Source organism: Pelophylax lessonae (genome assembly GCF_965119305.1).
Source record: "Pelophylax lessonae genome assembly, chromosome: 10".
In the NCBI taxonomy this organism is placed as follows: domain Eukaryota; kingdom Metazoa; phylum Chordata; class Amphibia; order Anura; family Ranidae; genus Pelophylax; species Pelophylax lessonae.
The window spans coordinates 240,109,652-240,135,282 of record NC_138777.1 but is presented as its reverse complement, the minus strand read 5'-3'; the positions used below and the strand labels follow the sequence as shown (position 1 = coordinate 240,135,282).

The window sequence follows — 25,631 nt, the reverse complement described above, 5'->3', positions numbered from 1 at the left end:
CTGCTCTACTCTGCTCTCCTCTCTGCTCTCTTCTCTGCTCTCTCCTCTTCTCTCTGCTCTCCTCTGCTCTCCTCTCTGCTCTCCTCTCCTCTTTGCTCTCCTCTCTGCTCACCTCTCTGCTCTCCTCTCTGCTCTCCTCTCTGCTCTACTCTGCTCTCCTCTCTGCTCTCCTCTCTGCTCTCCTCTCCTCTGCTCTCCTCTCTGCTCTACTCTCCGCTCTGCTCTCCACTCTGCTCTCCTCTCTGCTCTCCTCGTCTCCTCTCTGCTCTCCTCTCCTCTCTGCTCTCCTCTGCTCTACTCTCTGCTCTGCTCTCCTCTCTGCTCTCCTCGTCTCCTCTCTGCTCTCCTCTCCCCTCTCCTCTCTGCTCTGCTCTCCTCTCCGCTCTCCTCTCTGCTCTGCTATCCTCTCTGCTCACCTCTCTGCTCTCCTCTGCTCTCTCCTCTCTGCTCTCCTCTTCTCTCCTCTCTCCTCTGCTATCCTCTCTGCTCTCCTCTCCTTTCTGCTCACCTCTCCTCTCTGCCCTCCTCTCCCCTCCTCTCTGCTCTCCTCCCCCTTCTCCTCTCCGCTCTCCTCTCTGCCCTCCTCTTCTCCTCTCCACTCTGCCCTCCTCTCTGCTATCCTCTCCTCTCTGCCCTCCTCTCTGCTCTCCTCTCTGCTCTCCTCTCCACTCTCCTTTCCTCTCTGCCCTCCTCTCTGCTATCCTCTCCTCTCTGCCCTCCTCTTCCCTCCTCTCTGCTCTCGTCTCCTCTCTGCTCTCCTCTCCGCTCTCCTCTCTGCCCTCCTCTTCTCCTCTCCACTCTGCCCTCCTCTCTGCTATCCTCTCCTCTCTGCCCTCCTCCCTGCCCTCCTCTCTGCTATCCTCTCCTCTCTGCCCTCCTCTCTGCCCTCCTCTCTGCTCTCCTCTCCGCTCTCCTCTCTGCCCTCCTCTCTGCTCTCCTCTCTGCCCTCCTCTCTGCTCTCCTGTCTGCTCTCCTCTCCACTCTCCTCTCCTCTCTGCCCTCCTCTCTGCCCTCCTCTCCTCTCTGCCCTCCTCTCTGCCCTCCTCTCTTCTCTGCCCTCCTCTCTGCTCTCCTATCCTTTTTATTGGGAATGTTATATAGCAGAATGTGAAAAATATTGTTTTTCTTTTCAGAATTGTCTCTTTTTTTGTTTATAGCGCAAAAAGTAAAAATTGCACAGGTGATCAAATACCACCAAAAGAAATCTGTTTGTGGGGAAAAAAGGACGTCAAATTTTATTTGGTCATAGCGTCGCACGACCGCGCAATTGTTCGTTAATGCAGTGCTGTATCGCAAAAAATGGCCTGGTCATTAAGGGGGGGTAAAACCTTCCAGTCCAGAAGTGGTTAAAGTGATTGTAAAGCTCAGACAAGAAATCTGAACAAAGCCCATCCCCCTATAGTCTGCACTTCTCTCAGTCCAGAGCACTAAAGGCAAACAGACTGTGCACTTTGCAAGGTGCAGTTGCTCCTGAGCTTAGTAAATTAGGTGAAGCTTCACTTTGCAAAGAATACCCAATCACATGCAAGGAAAAAAAAAAAGAAAAAAAACAATTTTTGCTTGCACCTGATTGGATGACCGAAGTCAGCAGATCTTCACCTCATTTACTAAGCTCTGGAGCAACTGCAGAGTGCACAGTCTAGTTGCCTTTAGTAAATTATCCTCAAAGTGTCCTTTCTGTGTTCTGCCTCCTTCCTCTGCTATCAGCATGAGTCACTTCTGACCGCTTTCTTGACACCAAGAGATAAATGGTGGCAGGGAAGGAGCTCCAGCACACAGCCTGTGATTGACAGACTCAGCTCTGTTCATGTGTGCTGTGTAAAGGGGGGTGTGTCCCTTGCCTCCAATCAGCTCTCAGATCTCTCCTTGCTGAGCTCTGCAGAGTGTAACTTCAGCTCTCTGCCCCCTTTTCTCTGAACTCTGACGTGGGAGGGAGCTCCAGCACACAGCCTGTGTTTGACAGACTCAGCTCTGTTCCTGTGCGCTCTGTGAAGAGGGGGGGGGTGTCCCTTCCCTCCAATCGGCTCTCAGATCTCTCCTCACTGAGCTCTGCAGAGTGTAACTTCAGCTCTCTGCCATCTTTTTTTCTGAACTCTAAAGAGCTCCAGCACACAGCCTGTGATTGACAGCCTCAGCTCTGTTCCTGTGTGCTGTGTGAAGGGGGGTGTGTCCCTCCAATCAGCTCTCCTCACCGATTTAACCTCAGATCTCCACCCACTGCATTCGGAAAGCTCAGACAAGCTGCACTTTGAGTGGCTGTAGAGGAGAGAGGGCTGCAGATAAACAAGTACAGCTTAATTGGAGGATTTATATCATCAACTCTGTGTATCACCTGAGGCCAGTCACATGACTGGGATTACACCCACTTTAAAGCCCACCTCTGAGAACAAAATATATGAACCCCCCCCCCTCCCCCATCACACTGGTTAATTACTTGTTCATCTAGGGTTGCAGGAATTCTTTATCCCTGGCTCTGACATTCTTCTTTCATGCAGCACTGACGCCTCCTCTCTAAGATGCTCCTGGCCGCTGCCATATTCCTGCTCTTGCCGCTATCTCCCTCCTCCCTGGGCAGAGTGATAGCCGAGGACGCCATTGGCTCCCTCTGCTGTCATTTAAATGCTTTGCCTGCTCTGTGTCAATAGACGTGGACAGAGCGGCTCAGGAGCGAGCACGCTAGGGTGACCACATTTCCAAACTGCCATTCAGGGACACCCCCTCCCTGGATCTCATGGGTTCATGCTGGAACCTGTAGTCCTTCACTTCTGGGGTGTCACATACTGTATCATTCAGGCCAGCACAAGGACTTACCTTATACATGAATTCCTCTCTTCCTTTAGAGCATGCTGGAGGGCCGGAGAAAAGGTGGGTGGACCGTCGTGGAGAGCGCTAGGGGGGGATGAAGAGGAAGATAAATCCTCCTCCGCTTTGAATGCTGGGCAGGAAGTCACGGCGGTGACGTCACTTGTTGCTAGACACCAGGCGGCCCTAGCAACCAGTGGCCAGTAGTCTCTCGGGTGGAGGCGGAGCCAGCACCAGGGCTACAGCCGGGTTTTTGTAAGCTGCGCTGTGGTGCCCTTCTTTCAGGGCATTAGATCAGGACACTGTATTGTCCCGGAATAAAGGTGCCCGGGACAGACCTGCAAAATGTGGGACTGTCCCAGGCAATCCGGGACACGTGGCCACCCTAGAGCACACCTGGGAGTCCCCATGGAAAGAGTGGAGCGCCAACGGCGGACCCCAGAGGAAGAGGACCGGGGCTGCTTTGTACAAAACCAATACATGCAGGTATGTATGACATGTTTGTAATTGTAATAAAACAAACAAAAAAAAAACTTTAGTTTTAAGCTTTAATATCACTTTATAAGCACTGCTTTAAAAGGGGGGGGGGGGGGGGGGGGCATTGCAGATTTTTGAAGTTAAAGCCCAACTCCAGACAGGACTTTTTCTGTGGTTTTTGGATAGACAAGTGCTGGAACCTCTGTCAGGTATTTTCTTCTGAATGCATTTCTATGGGAAAAATGACTGGAAATCTCTCCAAGAGGAAAAACCCCCGAGACCCGACCAATAAAATCCAGACAGATGGAGGCCACACCTCCACTTTTCCCACAATCTGAAATATTACATCAGGATGAACCCTTTAAGTGTTACAGAAGATCTGAAATACGTTAAATCTTATTCCCAGCTAGATTTGTGTTTCTTCAATGACTGGGAATGGCCGTCGGCTTCTTCCCTGGCTTATAACCCCTCAGAGCATAACCCCCCAGAGCATAACCTCCCAGAGCATAACTCCCCAGAGCATAACCCCCCAGAGCATAACCCCCCAGAGCATAACCCCCCAGAGCATGATCACCCAGAGCATGACCCCCCCAGAGCATGATCACCCAGAGCATAACCCCCCCAGAGCATGATCACCCAGAGCATAACCCCCCAGAGCATGATCACCCAGAGCATATCTACCCAGAGCATGACCCCCCAGAGCATAACTCCCCAGAGCATAACTCCCCAGAGCATGATCACCCAGAGCATAACTACCCAGAGCATAACTACCCAGAGCATAACCCCCCAGAGCATGACCCCCCAGAGCATAACTACCCAGAGCATAACTACCCAGAGCATAACCCCCCAGAGCATGACCCCCCAGAGCATGACCCCCCAGAGCATGACCCCCCAGAGCATGATCACCCAGAGCATAACTACCCAGAGCATAACTCCCCAGAGCATGACCCCCCAGAGCATGATCACCCAGAGCATAACTACCCAGAGCATAACTACCCAGAGCATAACCCCCCAGAGCATGACCCCCCACAGCATAACCCCCCAGAGCATAACCCCCCAGAGCATAACTCCCCAGAGCATAACCCCCCAGAGCATAACCCCCCAGAGCATGACACCCCAGAGCATAACCCCCCAGAGCATAACTCCCCAGAGCATGATCCCCCAAAGTATGAACCCCCCCGAGCATAACCCCCCAGAGCATGATCCCCCAAAGCATGACCCCCCAGAGCATAACCCCCCAGAGCATGATCCCCCAAAGCATAACCCCCCCCCAGAGTATGACCCCCCCCAGAGTATGATCTCCCCAGAGTATGATCCCCAAACCATAACTCCCCCCAGAGTATGACCCCCAGAGCATGACCCCCTTGAGTGTATGACCCCCCAAAGCATAACCCCCAGAGCATAACTCCTTGAGAGTATGCCCCCCAGGGTATCATCCCCCCAGAGTATGCCCCCCTGAAAGTATACCTCCCGAGTATGCCCCCCTGAGAGTATGACACCCCCCAGATTTTGACCCCCCAAGAGTATTCCCCCTCTGAGAGTATGACCCCCCCACCCAGAGTATTCCCCCTCTGAGAGTATGACCCCCCCACCCAGAGTATTCCCCCTCTGAGAGTATTCCCCCCCCAGAGGAGACGTGTTGAGGGAGGGAGGTGAAGATGACATGTGACTGGAATGGTCCTGTGGGGTGTCTCTTATCCTGGTCCCGGGCGGGGTAGAATTACTGACAGATAATCGTTACGTCTAGAAGCTTTTTATAGTCGCTCTCTTACAGGCAGCTGCAGCCTGGGGGGGGGGAGTCTTTTCCACTTTGCGCAGTAAAAGCTTTAGAAAGCGGCCGGTATTGATGGGTTTCCTGCGTCTGGAGCGCCATTATGTTCAGAGCAGGAAGTCTGTTGTTTTTCAACAGAACAAGCTGTCCTGCAGATGTAGCAGTTAGGAAGGGTCCTTGGGGGGGGGGCAGACATGGCGGGATCTCTGGACAGGGAAGGGTCCTTGGGTGGGGGGGGGGTAAGCGGACATGTTGGGATCTCTGGACAGGAAAGGGTCCTTGGGTGGGGGGGCGGACATGGCGGGATCTCTGGCCAGGGAAGGGTCCTGGGGGGGGGGGTCAGACATGGCGGGATCTCTGGACAGGGAAGGATCCTTGGGTGGGGGGGGTGAGCGGACATGGTGGGATCTCTGGACAGGGAAGGGTCCTTGGGTGGGGGGGGGGGGTAAGCGGACATGGTGGGATCTCTGGATAGGGAAGAGTCCTTGGGGGGGCGAACATGGTGGGATCTCTGGACAGGTAAGGGTCCTTGGGGGGGGCAGACATGGCGGGATCTCTGGACAGGGAAGGGTCCTTGGGTGGGGGGGCGAAAGCGGACATGTTGGGATCTCTGGACAGGAAAGGGTCCTTGGGTGGGGGGGGCGGACATAGCGGGATCTCTGGACAGGAAAGGGTCCTTGGGGGGGGGGGTCAGACATGGCGGGATCTCTGGACAGGGAAGGGTCCTTGGGTGGGGGGGGTAAGCGGACATGGCGGGATCTCTGGACAGGGAAGGGTCCTTGGGTGGGGGGGGGGCGAACATGGCAGGATCTCTGGACAGGGAAGGGTCCTTGGGGGGGGCAGACATGGCGGGATCTCTGGACAGGGAAGGGTCCTTGGGGGGGGGTAAGTGGACATGGCGGGATCTCTGGACAGGAAAGGGTCCTTGGGTGGGGGGGCGGACATGGCGGGATCTCTGGACAGGGAAGGGTCCTTGGGTGGGGGGGTAAGCGGATATGGCGGGATCTCTGGACAGGGAAGGGTCCTTGGAGGGGGGGGTGGACATGGCGGGATCTCTGGACAGGGAAGGGTCCTTGGGGGGGGGGCACACATGGTGGGATCTCTGGACAGGGAAGGGTCCTTATAATAAAAGTCAGCAGCTCCAGGATTTGCAGCGGATTTCCAGCTGCTGATTTATCATTTTTTTGCCCAGTGTGGAGCTCCTCTTTAACTTCTAAGAATTTGAAGAAATCCTTCAGCCCCTCCTCCGCTCTGTGACACGGCGGCTGCGGGAAGCGGGGAACGTTCACATTGTTTCCTGATGATTAGAAAAGAAAAGTTGCAGATTCATCCTCGGATGTTACATTGTCTCCCGTTCTGTGTGTTCCCATCCCCCCACGTGGCTACAATATGGGATATGTATAGGGAGTGCGACAACTTCTTACTCCTGGTGACCCCATTCTATTCAAATGATCTCCGGGGACCTTCCCATGGAGGTCCTTGTTCAGGCACTTCCTATTATAAGGTGACAACAGTCCCCCAATGAGGGGGGGGGCTCCACCTATGTATGGAAAGCTGTTTTTTGGGTGGAATGACCCTTTTGGCATGCTGGGTGCCAGGCCTGCCATACCCCATTGTACCCCGCCATATCTTACCATACCCCGCCATATCTTACCATACCCCGCCATATCTTACCATACCCCGCCGTATCCCGCCTTATCTTACCATACCCCGCCATGTCCTACCATACCCCACCATATCTTACCATACCCCGCCGTATCCCGCCATATCCTGCCATACCCCGCCATATCCTACCATACCCCACCATATCCTACCATACCCCGCCATATCCTACCATACTCCGTCATATCCTGCCGTACCCCACCATATCCTACCATACCCCGCCATATCCTACCATACCCCGCCATATCCTACCATACCCCAACATATTCTACCATACCCCGCCATATCCTACCATACTCCGTCATATCCTGCCATACCCCGCCATATCCTACCATACCCCGCCATATCCTACCATACCCCAACATATTCTACCATACCCCGCCATATCCTACCATACCCCGCCATATCCTACCATACCCCGCCATATCCTACCATACCCCAACATATTCTACCATACCCCGCCATATCCTACCATACTCCGCCATATCCTGCCGTACCCCACCATATCCTACCATACCCCGCCATATCCTACCATACCCCGCCATATCCTACCATACCCCGCCATATCCTACCATACCCCAACATATTCTACCATACCCCGCCATATCCTACCATACTCCGTCATATCCTGCCATACCCCGCCATATCCTACCATACCCCGCCATATCCTACCATACCCCAACATATTCTACCATACCCCGCCATATCCTACCATTCCCCGCCATATCCTACCATACCCCGCCATATCCTACCATACCCCGCCATATCCTACCATACCCCAACATATTCTACCATACCCCGCCATATCCTACCATACTCCGCCATATCCTGCCGTACCCCACCATATCCTACCATACCCCGCCATATCCTACCATACCCCGCCATATCCTACCATACCCCGCCATATCCTACCATACCCCACCATATCCTACCATACCCCGCCATATCCTACCATACCCCGCCATATCCTACCATACCCCAACATATTCTACCATACCCCGCCATATCCTACCATACCCCGCCATTTTCTACCATACCCCGCCATATCCTTCCATACCCCACCATATCCTACCATACCCCTCCATATCCTACCATACCTCGTCATACCCCGCCATACTCTGCCATACCCAGCCATATCCTACCATACCCCGTCATACCCTGCTATACCTTGCCGTATCCCGCCATACCTGCCATTCCCCACCATACCGTGCCATACCCCACCATACCTCGTCATACCCCACATGCCCTGCCAAACCCTGCTGTACCCGGCCATTCCCCACCATACCCTGCTGTACCCCGCCATACCCTACTATACCCTACCATACACTGTCATACCCTGCCATATCTTGTCATACCCCATCATACCCCAGCATTCCCCGTTATACCCTGCCATACCCCGCCGTACCCTACTATACCCTGCCATACCCCACCATACCCTGGTGTAACCCACCATTCCCTGCCATACCCCACCATACTCTGCCGTACCCACCATCCTCTGCCATACCCTGCCATCCCCCGCCATACTCTGCCCTGCCCCGTCATGCCCCGTTATACTCTCCCATCCCCCGGTATACCCAGCCATACTCTGCCATCCCTCGGTATACCCAGCTATACCCTGCCATACCCCGCTATACCCTGCCATACCCCGCTATACTCTGTCATACCGCGCTATACTCTGTCATACCCCGCTATACTCTGCCATACCCCGCTATACCCTGTCATACCCCGCTATACTGTGCCATACCCCGCTATACTCTGCCATACCCCGCTATACTCTGTCATACCCCGCTATACTCTGCCATACCCCGCTATACCCTGCCATACCCCGCTATACTCTGCCATACCCCGCTATACCCTGTCATACCCCGCTATACTCTGCCATACCCCGCTATACCCTGCCATACCCCGCTATACTCTGCCATACCCCGCTATACCCTGCCATACCCCACTATACTCTGCCATACCCCACTATACTCTGTCATACCCCACTATACCCTGTCATACCCCGCTATACTCTGCCATACCCCGCTATACTCTGCCATACCCCGTCATACTCTGCCATACCCCGCTATACTCTGTCATACCCCGCTATACTCTGCCATACCCCGTCATACTCTGCCATACCCCGCTATACTCTGTCATACCCTGCTATACTCTGCCATACCCCGCTATACTCTGTCATACCCCGCTATACTCTGCCATACCCCGCTATACTCTGTCATACCCCGCTATACTCTGCCATACCCCGCTATACTCTGCCATACCCCGTCATACTCTGCCATACCCCGCTATACTCTGTCATACCCCGCTATACTCTGCCATACCCCACTATACCCTGCCATACCCCGCTATACTCTGCCATACCCCATCATACCCCGCTATACTCTGCCATACCCCGCTATACTCTGCCATACCCCGTCATACTCTGCCATACCCCGCTATACTCTGCCATACCCCGTCATACTCTGCCATACCCCGTCATACTCTGCCATACCCCGCTATACTCTGCCATACCCCGTCATACTCTGCCATACCCCGCTATACTCTGTCATACTCTGCCATACCCCGCTATACTCTGCCATACCCTGCCATACCCCGCTATACCCTGCCATACCCCGCTATACTGTGCCATACCCCGCTATACTCTGCCATACCCCGCTATACCCTGCCATACCCCGCTATACTCTGCCATACCCCGCTATACTCTGCCATACCCCGCTATACTCTGCCATACCCCGCTATACTGTGCCATACCCCGCTATACTCTGCCATACCCCGCTATACTCTGCCATACCCCGCTATACTCTGTCATACCCCGCTATACTCTGCCATACCCCGCTATACTCTGCCATACCCCGCTATACTCTGTCATACCCCGCTATACTCTGCCATACCCCGCTATACTGTGCCATACCCCGCCATATCCCGCCATACCCCGCTATACTCTGCCATACCCCGCTATACCCTGCCATACACCGCTATACTCTGCCATACCCCGCTATACTCTGCCATACCCCGCTATACTCTGCCATACCCCACTATACCCTGCCATACCCCGCTATACTCTGCCATACCCCGCTATACTCTGTCATGCCCCGCTATACCCTGCCATACCCCGCTATACTCTGTCATACCCCGCTATACTCTGCCATACCCCACTATACCCTGCCATACCCCGCTATACTCTGTCATACCCTGCTATACTCTGCCATACCCCGCTATACTCTGTCATACCCCGCTATACTCTGCCATACCCCGCTATACTCTGTCATACCCCGCTATACTCTGCCATACCCCGCTATACTCTGCCATACCCCGTCATACTCTGCCATACCCCGCTATACTCTGTCATACCCCGCTATACTCTGCCATACCCCACTATACCCTGCCATACCCCGCTATACTCTGCCATACCCCGTCATACCCCGCTATACTCTGCCATACCCCGCTATACCCTGCCATACCCCGCTATACTCTGCCATACCCCGCTATACTCTGCCATACCCCGCTATACCCTGTCATACCCCGCTATACTCTGCCATACCCCGCTATACTCTGCCATACCCCGCTATACTCTGCCATACCCCGCTATACTCTGTCATACCCCGCTATACTCTGCCATACCCCGCTATACTCTGCCATACCCCGCTATACTCTGCCATACCCCGCTATACTCTGCCATACCCCACTATACTCTGCCATACCCCGCTATACTCTGCCATACCCCACTATACCCTGCCATACCCCGCTATACTCTGCCATACCCCGCTATACTCTGTCATACCCCGCTATACTCTGCCATACCCCGCTATACTCTGCCATACCCCGCTATACCCTGCCATACCCCGCTATACCCTGCCATACCCCGCTATACCCTGCCATACCCCGCTATATTCTGCCATACCCCGCTATACTCTGTCATACCCTGCTATACTCTGTCATACCCCGCTATACCCTGCCATACCCCGCTATACTCTGCCATACCCCGCTATACCCTGCCATACCCCGCTATACTCTGCCATACCCCGCTATACTCTGCCATACCCCGCTATACCCTGCCATACCCCGCTATACCCTGCCATACCCCGCTATACTCTGCCATACCCCGCTATACTCTGCCATACCCCACTATACTCTGCCATACCCCGCTATACTCTGCCATACCCCACTATACCCTGCCATACCCCGCTATACTCTGCCATACCCCGCTATACTCTGCCATACCCCGCTATACTCTGCCATACCCCGCTATACCCTGCCATACCCCGCTATATTCTGCCATACCCCACTATACTCTGTCATACCCTGCTATACTCTGTCATACCCCGCTATACCCTGCCATACCCCGCTATACTCTGCCATACCCCGCTATACCCTGCCATACCCCGCTATACTCTGCCATACCCCGCTATACCCTGCCATACCCCGCTATACCCTGCCATACCCCGCTATACTCTGCCATACCCCGCTATACTCTGTCATACCCCGCTATACTCTGCCATACCCCGCTATACTCTGCCATACCCCGCTATACTCTGCCATACCCCGCTATACTCTGCCATACCCCGCTATACTCTGTCATACCCCGCTATACTCTGCCATACCCCGCTATACTCTGCCATACCCCGCTATACCCTGCCATACCCCGCTATACCCTGCCATACCCCGCTATACCCTGCCATACCCCGCTATATTCTGCCATACCCCACTATACTCTGTCATACCCTGCTATACTCTGTCATACCCCGCTATACCCTGCCATACCCCGCTATACTCTGCCATACCCCGCTATACCCTGCCATACCCCGCTATACTCTGCCATACCCCGCTATACTCTGCCATACCCCGCTATACCCTGCCATACCCCGCTATACCCTGCCATACCCCGCTATACTCTGCCATACCCCGCTATACTCTGCCATACCCCACTATACTCTGCCATACCCCGCTATACTCTGCCATACCCCACTATACCCTGCCATACCCCGCTATACTCTGCCATACCCCGCTATACTCTGCCATACCCCGCTATACTCTGCCATACCCCGCTATACCCTGCCATACCCCGCTATACCCTGCCATACCCCGCTATATTCTGCCATACCCCACTATACTCTGTCATACCCTGCTATACTCTGTCATACCCCGCTATACTCTGCCATACCCCGCTATACTCTGCCATACCCCGCTATACCCTGCCATACCCCGCTATACTCTGCCATACCCCGCTATACCCTGCCATACCCCGCTATACCCTGCCATACCCCGCTATACTCTGCCATACCCCGCTATACTCTGCCATACCCCGTCATACCCCGCTATACCCTGCCATACCCCGCTATACTCTGCCATACCCCGCTATACTCTGCCATACCCCGCTATACCCCGCTATACTCTGCCATACCCCGCTATACTCTGCCATACCCCGCTATACCCTGCCATACCCCGTCATACCCCGCTATACCCTGCCATACCCCGCTATACTCTGCCATACCCCGCTATACTCTGCCATACCCCGCTATACCCTGCCATACCCCGCTATACTCTGCCATACCCCGCTATACTCTGCCATACCCCGCTATACCCTGCCATACCCCGTCATACCCCGCTATACCCTGCCATACCCCGCTATACTCTGCCATACCCCGCTATACCCTGCCATACCCCGCTATACCCTGCCATACCCCGCTATACTCTGCCATACCCCGCTATACTCTGTCATACCCCGCTATACTCTGTCATACCCCGCTATACTCTGCCATACCCCGCTATACTCTGTCATACCCCGCTATACCCTGCCATACCCCGCTATACTCTGCCATACCCCGCTATACTCTGTCATACCCCGCTATACTCTGCCATACCCCGCTATACTCTGCCATACCCCGCTATACCCTGCCATACCCCGCTATACCCTGCCATACCCCGCTATACCCTGCCATACCCCGCTATATTCTGCCATACCCCACTATACTCTGTCATACCCTGCTATACTCTGTCATACCCCGCTATACCCTGCCATACCCCGCTATACTCTGCCATACCCCGCTATACCCTGCCATACCCCGCTATACTCTGCCATACCCCGCTATACTCTGCCATACCCCGCTATACTCTGCCATACCCCGCTATACCCTGCCATACCCCGCTATACTCTGCCATACCCCGCTATACTCTGCCATACCCCACTATACTCTGCCATACCCCGCTATACTCTGCCATACCCCACTATACCCTGCCATACCCCGCTATACTCTGCCATACCCCGCTATACTCTGCCATACCCCGCTATACTTTGCCATACCCCGCTATACCCTGCCATACCCCGCTATACCCTGCCATACCCCGCTATATTCTGCCATACCCCACTATACTCTGTCATACCCTGCTATACTCTGTCATACCCCGCTATACTCTGCCATACCCCGCTATACTCTGCCATACCCCGCTATACCCTGCCATACCCCGCTATACTCTGCCATACCCCGCTATACCCTGCCATACCCCGCTATACCCTGCCATACCCCGCTATACTCTGCCATACCCCGCTATACTCTGCCATACCCCGTCATACCCCGCTATACCCTGCCATACCCCGCTATACTCTGCCATACCCCGTCATACCCCGCTATACCCTGCCATACCCCGCTATACTCTGCCATACCCCGCTATACTCTGCCATACCCTGCTATACCCTGCCATACCCCGCTATACTCTGCCATACCCCGCTATACTCTGCCATACCCCGCTATACCCTGCCATACCCCGTCATACCCCGCTATACCCTGCCATACCCCGCTATACTCTGCCATACCCCGCTATACTCTGCCATACCCCGCTATACCCTGCCATACCCCGCTATACTCTGCCATACCCCGCTATACTCTGCCATACCCCGCTATACCCTGCCATACCCCGTCATACCCCGCTATACCCTGCCATACCCCGCTATATTCTGCCATACCCCGCTATACCCTGCCATACCCCGCTATACCCTGCCATACCCCGCTATACTCTGCCATACCCCGCTATACTCTGTCATACCCCGCTATACTCTGCCATACCCCGCTATACTCTGTCATACCCCGCTATACTCTGCCATACCCCGCTATACTCTGTCATACCCCGCTATACTCTGCCATACCCCGCTATACTCTGCCATACCCCGCTATACCCTGCCATACCCCGCTATACTCTGTCATACCCCGCTATACTCTGCCATACCCCGCTATACTCTGTCATACCCCGCTATACTCTGTCATACCCCGCTATACTCTGCCATACCCCGCTATACTCTGTCATACCCCGCTATACCCTGCCATACCCCGCTATACTCTGCCATACCCCGCTATACTCTGTCATACCCCGCTATACTCTGCCATACCCCGCTATACCCTGCCATACCCCGCTATACCCTGCCATACCCCGCTATACCCTGCCATACCCCGCTATATTCTGCCATACCCCACTATACTCTGTCATACCCTGCTATACTCTGTCATACCCCGCTATACCCTGCCATACCCCGCTATACTCTGCCATACCCCGCTATACCCTGCCATACCCCGCTATACTCTGCCATACCCCGCTATACTCTGCCATACCCCGCTATACCCTGCCATACCCCGCTATACCCTGCCATACCCCGCTATACTCTGCCATACCCCGCTATACTCTGCCATACCCCACTATACTCTGCCATACCCCGCTATACTCTGCCATACCCCACTATACCCTGCCATACCCCGCTATACTCTGCCATACCCCGCTATACTCTGCCATACCCCGCTATACTCTGCCATACCCCGCTATACCCTGCCATACCCCGCTATACCCTGCCATACCCCGCTATATTCTGCCATACCCCACTATACTCTGTCATACCCTGCTATACTCTGTCATACCCCGCTATACTCTGCCATACCCCGCTATACTCTGCCATACCCCGCTATACCCTGCCATACCCCGCTATACCCTGCCATACCCCGCTATACTCTGTCATACCCCGCTATACTCTGCCATACCCCGCTATACCCTGTCATACCCCGCTATACTCTGCCATACCCCGCTATACCCTGCCATACCCCGCTATACTCTGCCATACCCCGCTATACCCTGCCATACCCCGCTATACCCTGCCATACCCCGCTATACTCTGCCATACCCCGCTATACTCTGCCATACCCCGTCATACCCCGCTATACCCTGCCATACCCCGCTATACTCTGCCATACCCTGCTATACTCTGCCATACCCTGCTATACCCTGCCATACCCCGCTATACTCTGCCATACCCCGCTATACTCTGCCATACCCCGCTATACCCTGCCATACCCCGTCATACCCCGCTATACCCTGCCATACCCCGCTATACTCTGCCATACCCCGCTATACTCTGCCATACCCCGCTATACCCTGCCATACCCCGCTATACTCTGCCATACCCCGCTATACTCTGCCATACCCCGCTATACCCTGCCATACCCCGTCATACCCCGCTATACCCTGCCATACCCCGCTATATTCTGCCATACCCCGCTATACCCTGCCATACCCCGCTATACCCTGCCATACCCCGCTATACTCTGCCATACCCCGCTATACTCTGTCATACCCCGCTATACTCTGTCATACCCCGCTATACTCTGCCATACCCCGCTATACTCTGCCATACCCCGCTATACTCTGTCATACCCCGTCATACCCCGCTATACTCTGCCATGTGTGAGGAGAAGGCGAGGTCCTGGGCACACAGCCAGAGCACACCGATTTATCTGCTGAGCTTTGCTCTGGGCGGGGCTAGGAACACACCTGTCACCTGTGAGAGAGACTGTCCCTCCTCTGTCAGTCCTAGCAAAGTCCCAGCATAGGATCCCCCCTGTGATCCCTATCCCAGTCCTAGCAGAGGACCCCCCTGTGATCTCCATCCCAGTCCTAGCAGAGGACCCCCCTGTGATCCCTATCCCAGTCCTAGCAGAGGACCCCCCTGTGATCCCTATCCCAGTCCTAGCAGAGGACCCCCCCTGTGATCCCTATTCCAGTCCTAGCAGAGGACCCCCCCCTGTGATCCCTATCCCAGTCCTAGCAGAGGACCCCCCTGTGATCCCTATCCCAGTCCTAGCAGAGGACCCCCCCTGTGATCCCTATCCCAGTCCTAGCAGAGGACCCCCCTGTGATCTCTATCCCAGTCCTAGCAGAGGACCCCCCCTGTGATCCCTATCCCAGTCCTAGCAGAGGACCCCCCCTGTGATCCCTATCCCAGTCCTAGCAGAGGACCCCCCCTGTGATCCCTATCCCAGTCCTAGCAGAGGACCCCCCCTGTGATCCCTATTCCAGTCCTAGCAGAGGACCCCCCCCTGTGATCCCTATCCCACTCCTAGCAGAGGACCCCCCCCCCCCCCATAACAGCTCCCGGTAGGAAGGAGGAGTAGTGGGCGGGGCTGAGGACGGCTGTGTGTCCGGTGTGTGTAGCCGGTAGGCGGGGCTGAGGATGGCTGTGTGTCCGGTGTGTTCCCGGTGATGGAGCGGCCCGGATGGCGGGGAAGGCAGGCAGCGGCGGAGGGATCGGTGGGGGGGTTGGGGAGCTGTCCCTGGATCAGGTGCTGAAATCGTACGATCAGCCCATCAATGAGGAGCAGGCGTGGGCCGTGTGCTACCAGTGTGCCCGGGGACTGTGCCAGGGACCGGGGGTACCGACCGCCCGAATCCGGGACCCCGCATCACTCATACTGCACCGGGATGGGACCGTCACACTGCAGGCTGCGGGTGAGTGCGGAGCTTACAATCTATTCTATACACTGTCTTATATACTATTGTGCAATGCTCAGGACCTCCAGGGTCACCCCACCCATAGGGTCACCCCACCCCCAGAGTCACCCCACCCCGGGGTAACCCACTGTCACCCCACCCCCAGGGTCACCCTACCACAGGGCTACCCCACCCAAGAGTCACCCCCATCCCCGAGTTACCCCATCCCAGGGTAACCCACTGTCACCCAACCTCAGGGTCACCCCATCCCAGGGTACCCCCGTCATTCCATCCCAGAGTCAGCCCACCACAGGGTCACTCCATCCCTGACTCACCCTTCCCCAGGTTCACCCAGTCTCCAGGGTCACCCCATCCCAAGGTAACCCACCATCACCCCATCCCAGGGTCACCCCATCCTAATATCACCCCATCCCAGATCCCAGAGTCACCCCGTCTCCAGGGTCACCCTAGCCCAGGGTCACCCCACCCCAGGGTAACCCACCGTCACCCCATCCCAGGGTCACCCCATCCAAGATCCCAGAGTCACCCCATCTCCAGGGTCACCCCATCTCCAGGGTCACCCCATCTCCAGGGTCACCCCACCCCAGAGTTATCCCATCCCAGATGTGACGGGAGTCACTTTGGTTGGGGGCCCCGTGGAGCCCAGCTTACCTTGGACAGGTTGTGAAATCCCTCTCACCCCCTACACCCCTCTTATGTGTAAGTGTCGGTTTACACTACCGCGACTTGTCAGGCGACTTCTCAGCCTGACAAGTCGCGGTCCATGCAGTGCTACGGGAATTGTTCTAATAGGAGTGACTCAAGTCGCTCCGACTTAGAAAATAGTTCCTGTACTACTTCAGGGCGACATCGGAGCGACTTGCATTGACTTTCATTATGTGAAGTCCGTGCAAGTCACGCCAAAGTTGCGGCGCACGCGACTTCACAGGTTGCCCCCAAAGTCGTGTTGCGGTAGTGTGAACCGACACTAAGTCCCCTGTGTCTATTGTTGACCAAGAAAATGATGGACGACTACTTAGTGGACACTGAGAATACGGTTTGGATTACTTCAAATAGGACGGTGATATTTATCAACCGTATATCTAAGAAACATATGAAGATTTAATCCCACTTTACACTGTGAGATCAGAGCCTGTTGTATACCATTGCCATGAAGTCTGTGACCCCTAAATAATCAAAGCATTGCTTAGATGTGTATTCCATGTACTCCAATGTAGGAGACGGTCAGTCTGATACTGGGGTCTCCTGCTATCATCTGTATAATAAGGTGTTCTGTGTTTATACTTAGGATAATGTGTAATGTTCTTTGAGAGATCAATGCCCCCAAGTCCGACCTGGAATGAGATCCCTGATTGTCCAGGTGGTTAATTGTGTCACCTATTGGTTGCCTGCTAGCATTCTGTGTACTTCACCTAGGCTGGTTTAGGTGCTAAGATAATTAGCATGTTAATTATATCATTGTCAGCTATATTAGTTGCTAGGGGGGATTAGCCATGAGTCAGCCCCACCTCATTATCTAAACCATTGTGTGATGTTTTGGGTAAATATTTGGGTGGTCACTGACATACTTCTCAAGTGTATAAAAAGTCTGTATTCTTGTTCAATAAATGTTCCAGATCTTATACAAGTTAAGTTCTCGGCTAGCTTTGTATGGGGGGTGGCTATAATATCTGATATCTATATTCAAGACTGACGGAAGCGGTATTCTGACGGAAGCACACAAACATATTGAGGGTCGCGGTTCCGTTAAACCCCATCCCAGAGTCACCCCACTCCCAGGGTAACCCACCATCACCCCATCCCAGGGTCACCCCATCCCAGATCCCAGAGTCACCCCATCTCCAGGGTCACCCCACCCCAGAGTCACCCCACCCCAGGGTAACCCACCGTCACCCCATCCCAGGGTCATCCCACCCCTGAGTCACCCCATCCCAGGGTCACCCCATCCAAGATCCCAGGGTCACCCCATCTCCAGGGTCACCCCACCCCAGAGTCACCCCATTACAGATGTGATGGCAGTCACTGGTTGGGGGGGCCCGTGGAACCCAGCTTACCTAGGAGAGGTTGAGAAATCACCCTCTCACCCCCTACACCCCTCTTATGTGTAAGTCCCCTGTGTCTATTGCTGACCAAGAAAATCATGGACGACTACCTAATGGACACTGAGAATACGGTTTGGATTACTTCGAATAGGACGGTGATATTTATCAACCGTATATCTCAAGAAACATATGAAGATTTAATCCCACTTTACACTGTGAGATCAGAGCCTGTTGTAGACCATTGCCATGAAGACTGTGACCCCTAAATAATCAAAGCATTGCTTAGATGTGTATTCCATGTACTCCAATGTAGGAGACGGTCAGTCTGCTACTGGGGTCTCCTGCTATCATCTGTATAATAAGGTGTTCTGTGTTTATACTTAGGATAATGTGTAATGTTCTTTGAGAGATCAATGCCCCCAAGTCCGACCTGGAATGAGATCCCTGATTGTCCAGGTGGTTAATTGTGTCACCTATTGGTTGCCTGCTAGCATTCTGTGTACTTCACCTAGGCTGGTTTAGGTGCTAAGATAATTAGCATGTTAATTATATCATTGTCAGCTATATTAGTTGCTAGGGGGGATTAGCCATGAGTCAGCCCCACCTCATTATCTAAACCATTGTGTGATGTTTTGGGTAAATATTTGGGTGGTCACTGACATACTTCTCAAGTGTATAAAAAGTCTGTATTCTTGTTCAATAAATGTTCCAGATCTTATACAAGTTAAGTTCTCGGCTAGCTTTGTAGGGGGGGTGGCTATAATATCTGATATCTATATTCAAGACTGACGGAAGCGGTATTCTGACGGAAGCACACAAACATATTGAGGGTCGCGGTTCCGTTAAACCCCATCCCAGAGTCACCCCACTCCCAGGGTAACCCACCATCACCCCATCCCAGGGTCACCCCATCCCAGATCCCAGAGTCACCCCATCTCCAGGGTCACCCCACCCCAGAGTCACCCCACCCCAGGGTAACCCACCGTCACCCCATCCCAGGGTCATCCCACCCCTGAGTCACCCCATCCCAGGGTCACCCCATCCAAGATCCCAGGGTCACCCCATCTCCAGGGTCACCCCACCCCAGAGTCACCCCATTACAGATGTGATGGCAGTCACTGGTTGGGGGGGCCCGTGGAACCCAGCTTACCTAGGAGAGGTTGAGAAATCACCCTCTCACCCCCTACACCCCTCTTATGTGTAAGTCCCCTGTGTCTATTGCTGACCAAGAAAATCATGGACGACTACCTAATGGACACTGAGAATATGGTTTGGATTACTTCAAATGGGACGGTGATATTTATTAACAATATCCCTCAAGAAACATATGAAGATTTAATCCCACTTTACACTGTGAGATCAGAGCCTGTTGTAGACCATTGCCATGAAGTCTGTGACCCCTAAATAATCAAAGCATTGCTTAGATGTGTATTCCATGTACTCCAATGTAGGAGACGGTCTGTCTGCTACTGGGGTCTCCTGCTATCATCTGTATAATAAGGTGTTCTGTGTTTATACTTAGGATAATGTGTAATGTTCTTTGAGAGATCAATGCCCCCAAGTCCGACCTGGAATGAGATCCCTGATTGTCCAGGTGGTTAATTGTGTCACCTATTGGTTGCCTGCTAGCATTCTGTGTACTTCACCTAGGCTGGTTTAGGTGCTAAGATTATAAATTAGCATGTTAATTATATCATTGTCAGCTATATTAGTTGCTAGGGGGGGATTAGCCATGAGTCAGCCCCACCTCATTATCTAAACCATTGTGTGATGTTTTGGGTAAATACTTGGGTGGTCACTGACATACTTCTCAAGTGTATAAAAAGTCCGTATTCTTGTTCAATAAATGTTCCAGATCTTATACAAGTTAAGTTCTCGGCTAGCTTTGTATGGGGGTGGCTATAATATCTGATATCTATATTTAAGACTGGAAGGCAGCAGTATTCTGACAGAAGCTCACAAGTACATTGTGGGTCGGGTTCCGTTACATTGGTGGCAAACAGTGGGATTCTTCCTGCAGTCTGGGACATCCAAACTTCCTCCAAGGTCTGGATAGCAGGAGAAGAGGTACAGATACCAGCCGCTAAGGAAGAGGAATTCGGAAGGAGGTTGCGAGAGATGCGGATACAGCACAGGGGACCGTTGTCAGAGAAGGTCCTACTAGGAGGGTTTGATTCAATCCCCTGGGAACTCTGGAAGGAAGCGCTAGCACTTGAGCAGCGTGACCAGGGAAAAATTGTCCCCTCTTTCCAGGAAAGGTACTGGTCTCAGTAAGAAGTGAGAATGGTGTTTTTGGGAGACAACCGCACAAAGAATGGAAAGCTGAGTTAGGCAGGCTGGTCAAGGCAGAGATGCGGTTGGATGAGAGCTACAGAGCCCTCCGCTGGTATGTAACCCAAGTGTGCCCATGTACAGCGAACAACAGCCCAACGGAGGACTTTTGCTACGGTGGCCTGGGGCTGTTATTAGAGAACTGTCCAAAGACCCCAACTTTGGGAGCGATTTGGAGTGGCATTTGGAGGATTCATGGATTATAGAGAAGAAATCCAAACATCTCGGAAGTGCTTTGGGCACTGGAAGATATGGAATTTCTGGCCATTCAGGAATGGGAGGTGGGGATCGCCTACAGACGGCTGCTAGACTCTGCCCAGCGGCTGACAAGACTCCAGGGAGAAGGGCCACTCCAGGCTTCTCCCCAGCTGCGGGTATGTAGGTTGGCTGGGTGAGTAATGCTCTGTTCGGGACAATTTGTTTGGGGTACTGTGTGGGTACGGCCATTGGGGGACGGGCACTACGAACTAACTTCGAAGTCAACACAGCTTGGATCTCCTCCTGTGTTAGTCTCCTTCCGAAAGGGGAGAGATGTGACGAGAGTCACTTTGGTTGGGGCGGCATGTGGAACCCAGCTTACCTTAGAGAGGTTGAGAAATCCCTCTCTCAGCTCCCTAGGCCCCTTATGTGTAAGTCACCCTGTGCCTATTAGGGACGAGGGGGGGGCCAAGAAAATGATGGACGACTACCTAATGGTCACTGAGAATATGGTTTTGATTACTTCAAAAGGGACAGTAATATTTATTAACAATATCCCTCAAGAAACATGAAGATTTAATCCCACTTTACACTGTAAGACCTAGAGCCTATTGTAGACCATTGCCAGGAAGTCTGTGACCCCTAAATAATCAAAGCATTGCTTAGATGTGGATTCCATGTACTCCAATGTAGGAGACGGTCAGTCTGCTACTGGGGTCTCCTGTTATCGTCTGTATAATAAGGTGTTCTGTGTTTATACTTAGGATAATGTGTAATGTACTTTGAGAGATCAATGCCGCCAAGTCCGACCTGGAATGAGATCCCTGATTGTCCAGGTGGTTAATTGTCTCACCTATTGGTTGCCTGCTAACATTCTGTGTACTTCACCTAAGCTGGTTTAAGTGCTAAGATAATTAGCATGTTAATTATATCATTTTCAGCTATAGTAGTTGCTAGGGGGGATTAGCCATGAGTCAGTCCCACCTCATTATCTAAACCATTGTGTGATGTTTTGGGTAAATATTTGGGTGGTCACTGACATACTTCTCAAGTGTATAAAAAGTCTGTATTCTTGTTCAATAAATGTTCCAGATCTTATACAAGTTAAGTTCTCTGCTAGCTTTGTATGGGGGCGGGTATAATATCTGATATCTATATTCAAGACTGACGGAAGCGGTATTCTGACGGAAGCACACAAACATATTGAGGGTCGCGGTTCCGTTAAACCCCATCCCAGAGTCACCCCACTCCCAGGGTAACCTGCCGTCACCCCATTCCAGGGTCACCCACCACAGGGTCACCCCATCCCAGAGTCACCCAAACATAGGGTGACCTCACCCAGGGGCACCCCATCCCAGGGTTACCTCACTCCAGGGTCACCTCACCCTACACCATAGTCACTTCACCCCAGGGTCACCTCACTCCTGGGTCACCTCACTCCAGGGTCACCTCACCCTAGGGTCACCCCACTCCACCCCAGGATCACATCACCCCTGGGTCACCCCGGGGGTTACTTTGGCATTTTTTTTTTTATTGTTTTTTTTTTAGTTTTTTTTCTGCAGTGATGTTTTTTAAACATTTTTCTTTTAGTGAATTGGGAGAAGAGGTAATAAATTGGGTGGAAAACACATTTTCAGGCCTTTTTCCGGGGATACCCATTAGAATGCCAAAAATGCCCAATTATGCCCCCTGGGGGTCCATGTACTTTTTCAGGCCTCCAGTGTCACCACACCGGGGGGGGGGGGGGGAGTCAGGGAACACAATGGGAATCCTCATGGCGAACGTTCAGCATTTCTAAACCAATCGCTTATAATTCACTTCTGAGCAAAGCACCAGCAGAGCGTATTCCTGGAGATGTTCGGGGCCCCCTGCACATGGGGCCCTCTATGTCCTGAGTGCTTCCCTGCATTTTACAGCGCCCGGCCCCGCTGCCTACAGCCTGTCAAAGTGTACCGCAGGCTGCAGCTGGATAGGGTGGAATTCTCGGGTTTAAGGTCCTTCGTACCCGAACGCACATTCCATACAGCATTCAGCCCCATCCAGTCGCAGTTTGCTATACACTCTGACAGGCTGTAGGCAGTGGGGCTGGATGCTGGATCAGTGGGAGGAATTGTGCCCTATCATTGGTGTCAGTGGGAGGAATAGTGCCCCATCATTGGTGTCAGTGGGAGGAATAGTGCCCCATCATTGGTGTCAGTAGGAGGAATAGTGCCCCATCATTGGTGTCAGTGGGAGTAATAGTGCCCCATTGGTGTCAGTGGGAGTAATAGTGCCCCATCTGTGGTGTCAGTGGGAGACAGGGAGACAGTGGGAGATGGGGTATGAAGGTGTGATTGTACAGATGTGGGTATATAGAGGACGCCGGGTGTACAAAAGCGTATGAAGGTGTGATTGTACAGATGTGGGTGTATAGAGGACGCTGGGTGTACAGATCTTGGGGTCATCACCAGAGATGGCGTATGAAGGTGTGATTGTACAGATGTGGGTGTATAGAGGACGCTGGGTGTACAGATCTCGGGGCCATCACCAGTGATGGCGTATGAAGGTGTGATTGTACAGATGTGGGTGTATAGAGGACACCGGGTGTACAGATCTCGGGGTCATCACCAGAGATGGCGTATGAAGGTGTGATTGTACAGATGTGGGTGTATAGAGGACGCCGGGTGTACAGATCTCCCGGTCATCACCAGAGATGGCGTATGAAGGTGTAATTGTACAGATGTGGGTGTATAGAGGACGCCGGGTGTACAGATCTCCCGGTCATCACCAGAGATGGCGTATGAAGGTGTGATTGTACAGATGTGGGTGTATAGAGGACTCCGGGTGTACAGATCTCCCGGTCATCACCAGAGATGGCGTATGAAGGTGTGATTGTACAGATGTGGGTGTATAGAGGACTCCGGGTGTACAGATCTCCCGGTCATCACCAGAGATGGCGTATGAAGGTGTGATTGTACAGATGTGGGTGTATAGAGGACGCCGGGTGTACAGATCTCGGGGTCATCACCAGAGATGGCGTATGAAGGTGTAATTGTACAGATGTGGGTGTATAGAGGACGCCGGGTGTACAGATCTCCCGGTCATCACCAGAGATGGCGTATGAAGGTGTGATTGTACAGATGTGGGTGTATAGAGGACTCCGGGTGTACAGATCTCCCGGTCATCACCAGAGATGGCGTATGAAGGTGTGATTGTACAGATGTGGGTGTATAGAGGACTCCGGGTGTACAGATCTCCCGGTCATCACCAGAGATGGAGTATGAAGGTGTGATTGTACAGATGTGGGTGTATAGAGGACGCCGGGTGTACAGATCTCGGGGTCATCACCAGAGATGGTGTATGAAGGTGTGATTGTACAAATGTGGGTGTATAGAGGACGCTGGGTGTACAGATCTTGGGGTCATCACCAGAGATGGCGTATGAAGGTGTGATTGTACAGATGTGGGTGTATAGAGGATGTCGGGTGTACAGATCTTGGGGTCATCACCAGAGATGGCGTATGAAGGTGTGATTGCACAGATGTGGGTGTATAGAGGACTCCGGGTGTACAGATCTCCCGGTCATCACCAGAGATGGCGTATGAAGGTGTGATTGTACAGATGTGGGTGTATAGAGGACACCGGGTGTACAGATCTCGGAGTCATCACCAGAGATGGGGTATGAAGGTGTGATTGTACAGATGTGGGTGTATAGAGGATGTCGGGTGTACAGATCTCCCGGTCATCACCAGAGATGGGGTATGAAGGTGTGATTGTACAGATGTGGGTGTATAGAGGACGCCGGGTGTACAGATCTCGGGGTCATCACCAGAGATGGTGTATGAAGGTGTGATTGTACAGATGTGGGTGTATAGAGGACGCCGGGTGTACAGATCTTGGGGTCATCACCAGAGATGGCGTATGAAGGTGTGATTGTACAGATGTGGGTGTATAGAGGACGCCGGGTGTACAGATCTCCCGGTCATCACCAGAGATGGCGTATGAAGGTGTGATTGTACAGATGTGGGTGTATAGAGGACACCGGGTGTACAGATCTCGGAGTCATCACCAGAGATGACGTATGAAGGTGAGATTGTACAGATGTGGGTGTATAGAGGACGCTGGGTGTACAGATCTCGGGGTCATCACCAGAGATGGCGTATGAAGGTGTGATTGTACAGATGTGGGTGTATAGAGGACGCCGGGTGTACAGATCTCGGGGTCATCACCAGAGATGACGTATGAAGGTGTGATTGTACAGATGTGGGTGTATAGAGGACGCCGGGTGTACAGATCTCGGAGTCATCACCAGAGATGGGGTATGAAGGTGTGATTGTACAGATGTGGGTGTATAGAGGACGCCGGGTGTACAGATCTCGGGGTCATCACCAGAGATGGCGTATGAAGGTGTGATTGTACAGATGTGGGTGTATAGAGGACACCGGGTGTACAGATCTCGGGGTCATCACCAGAGATGGCGTATGAAGGTGTGATTGTACAGATGTGGGTGTATAGAGGACGCCGGGTGTAAAGATCTCGGGGTCATCACCAGAGATGGCGTATGAAGGTGTGATTGTACAGATGTGGGTGTATAGAGGACGC

The 25,631-nt window shown here is 53.1% G+C and overlaps 1 protein-coding gene across 1 annotated transcript in view; it reads left to right on the top strand.

The window, feature by feature from the left end:
• The first annotated feature begins 16,230 nt into the window (after window positions 1–16,230).
• The window catches only part of SPIRE2 (spire type actin nucleation factor 2), a 137,197-nt gene continuing 127,796 nt past the window's right edge, over window positions 16,231–25,631 (top strand). Inside the window, exon 1 of the mRNA XM_082270587.1 lies at window positions 16,231–16,477. Within this exon, the coding sequence (XP_082126713.1) occupies window positions 16,246–16,477 (232 nt within the window). The 5' untranslated portion in view covers window positions 16,231–16,245. The remainder of the gene's footprint in view (window positions 16,478–25,631) is intronic.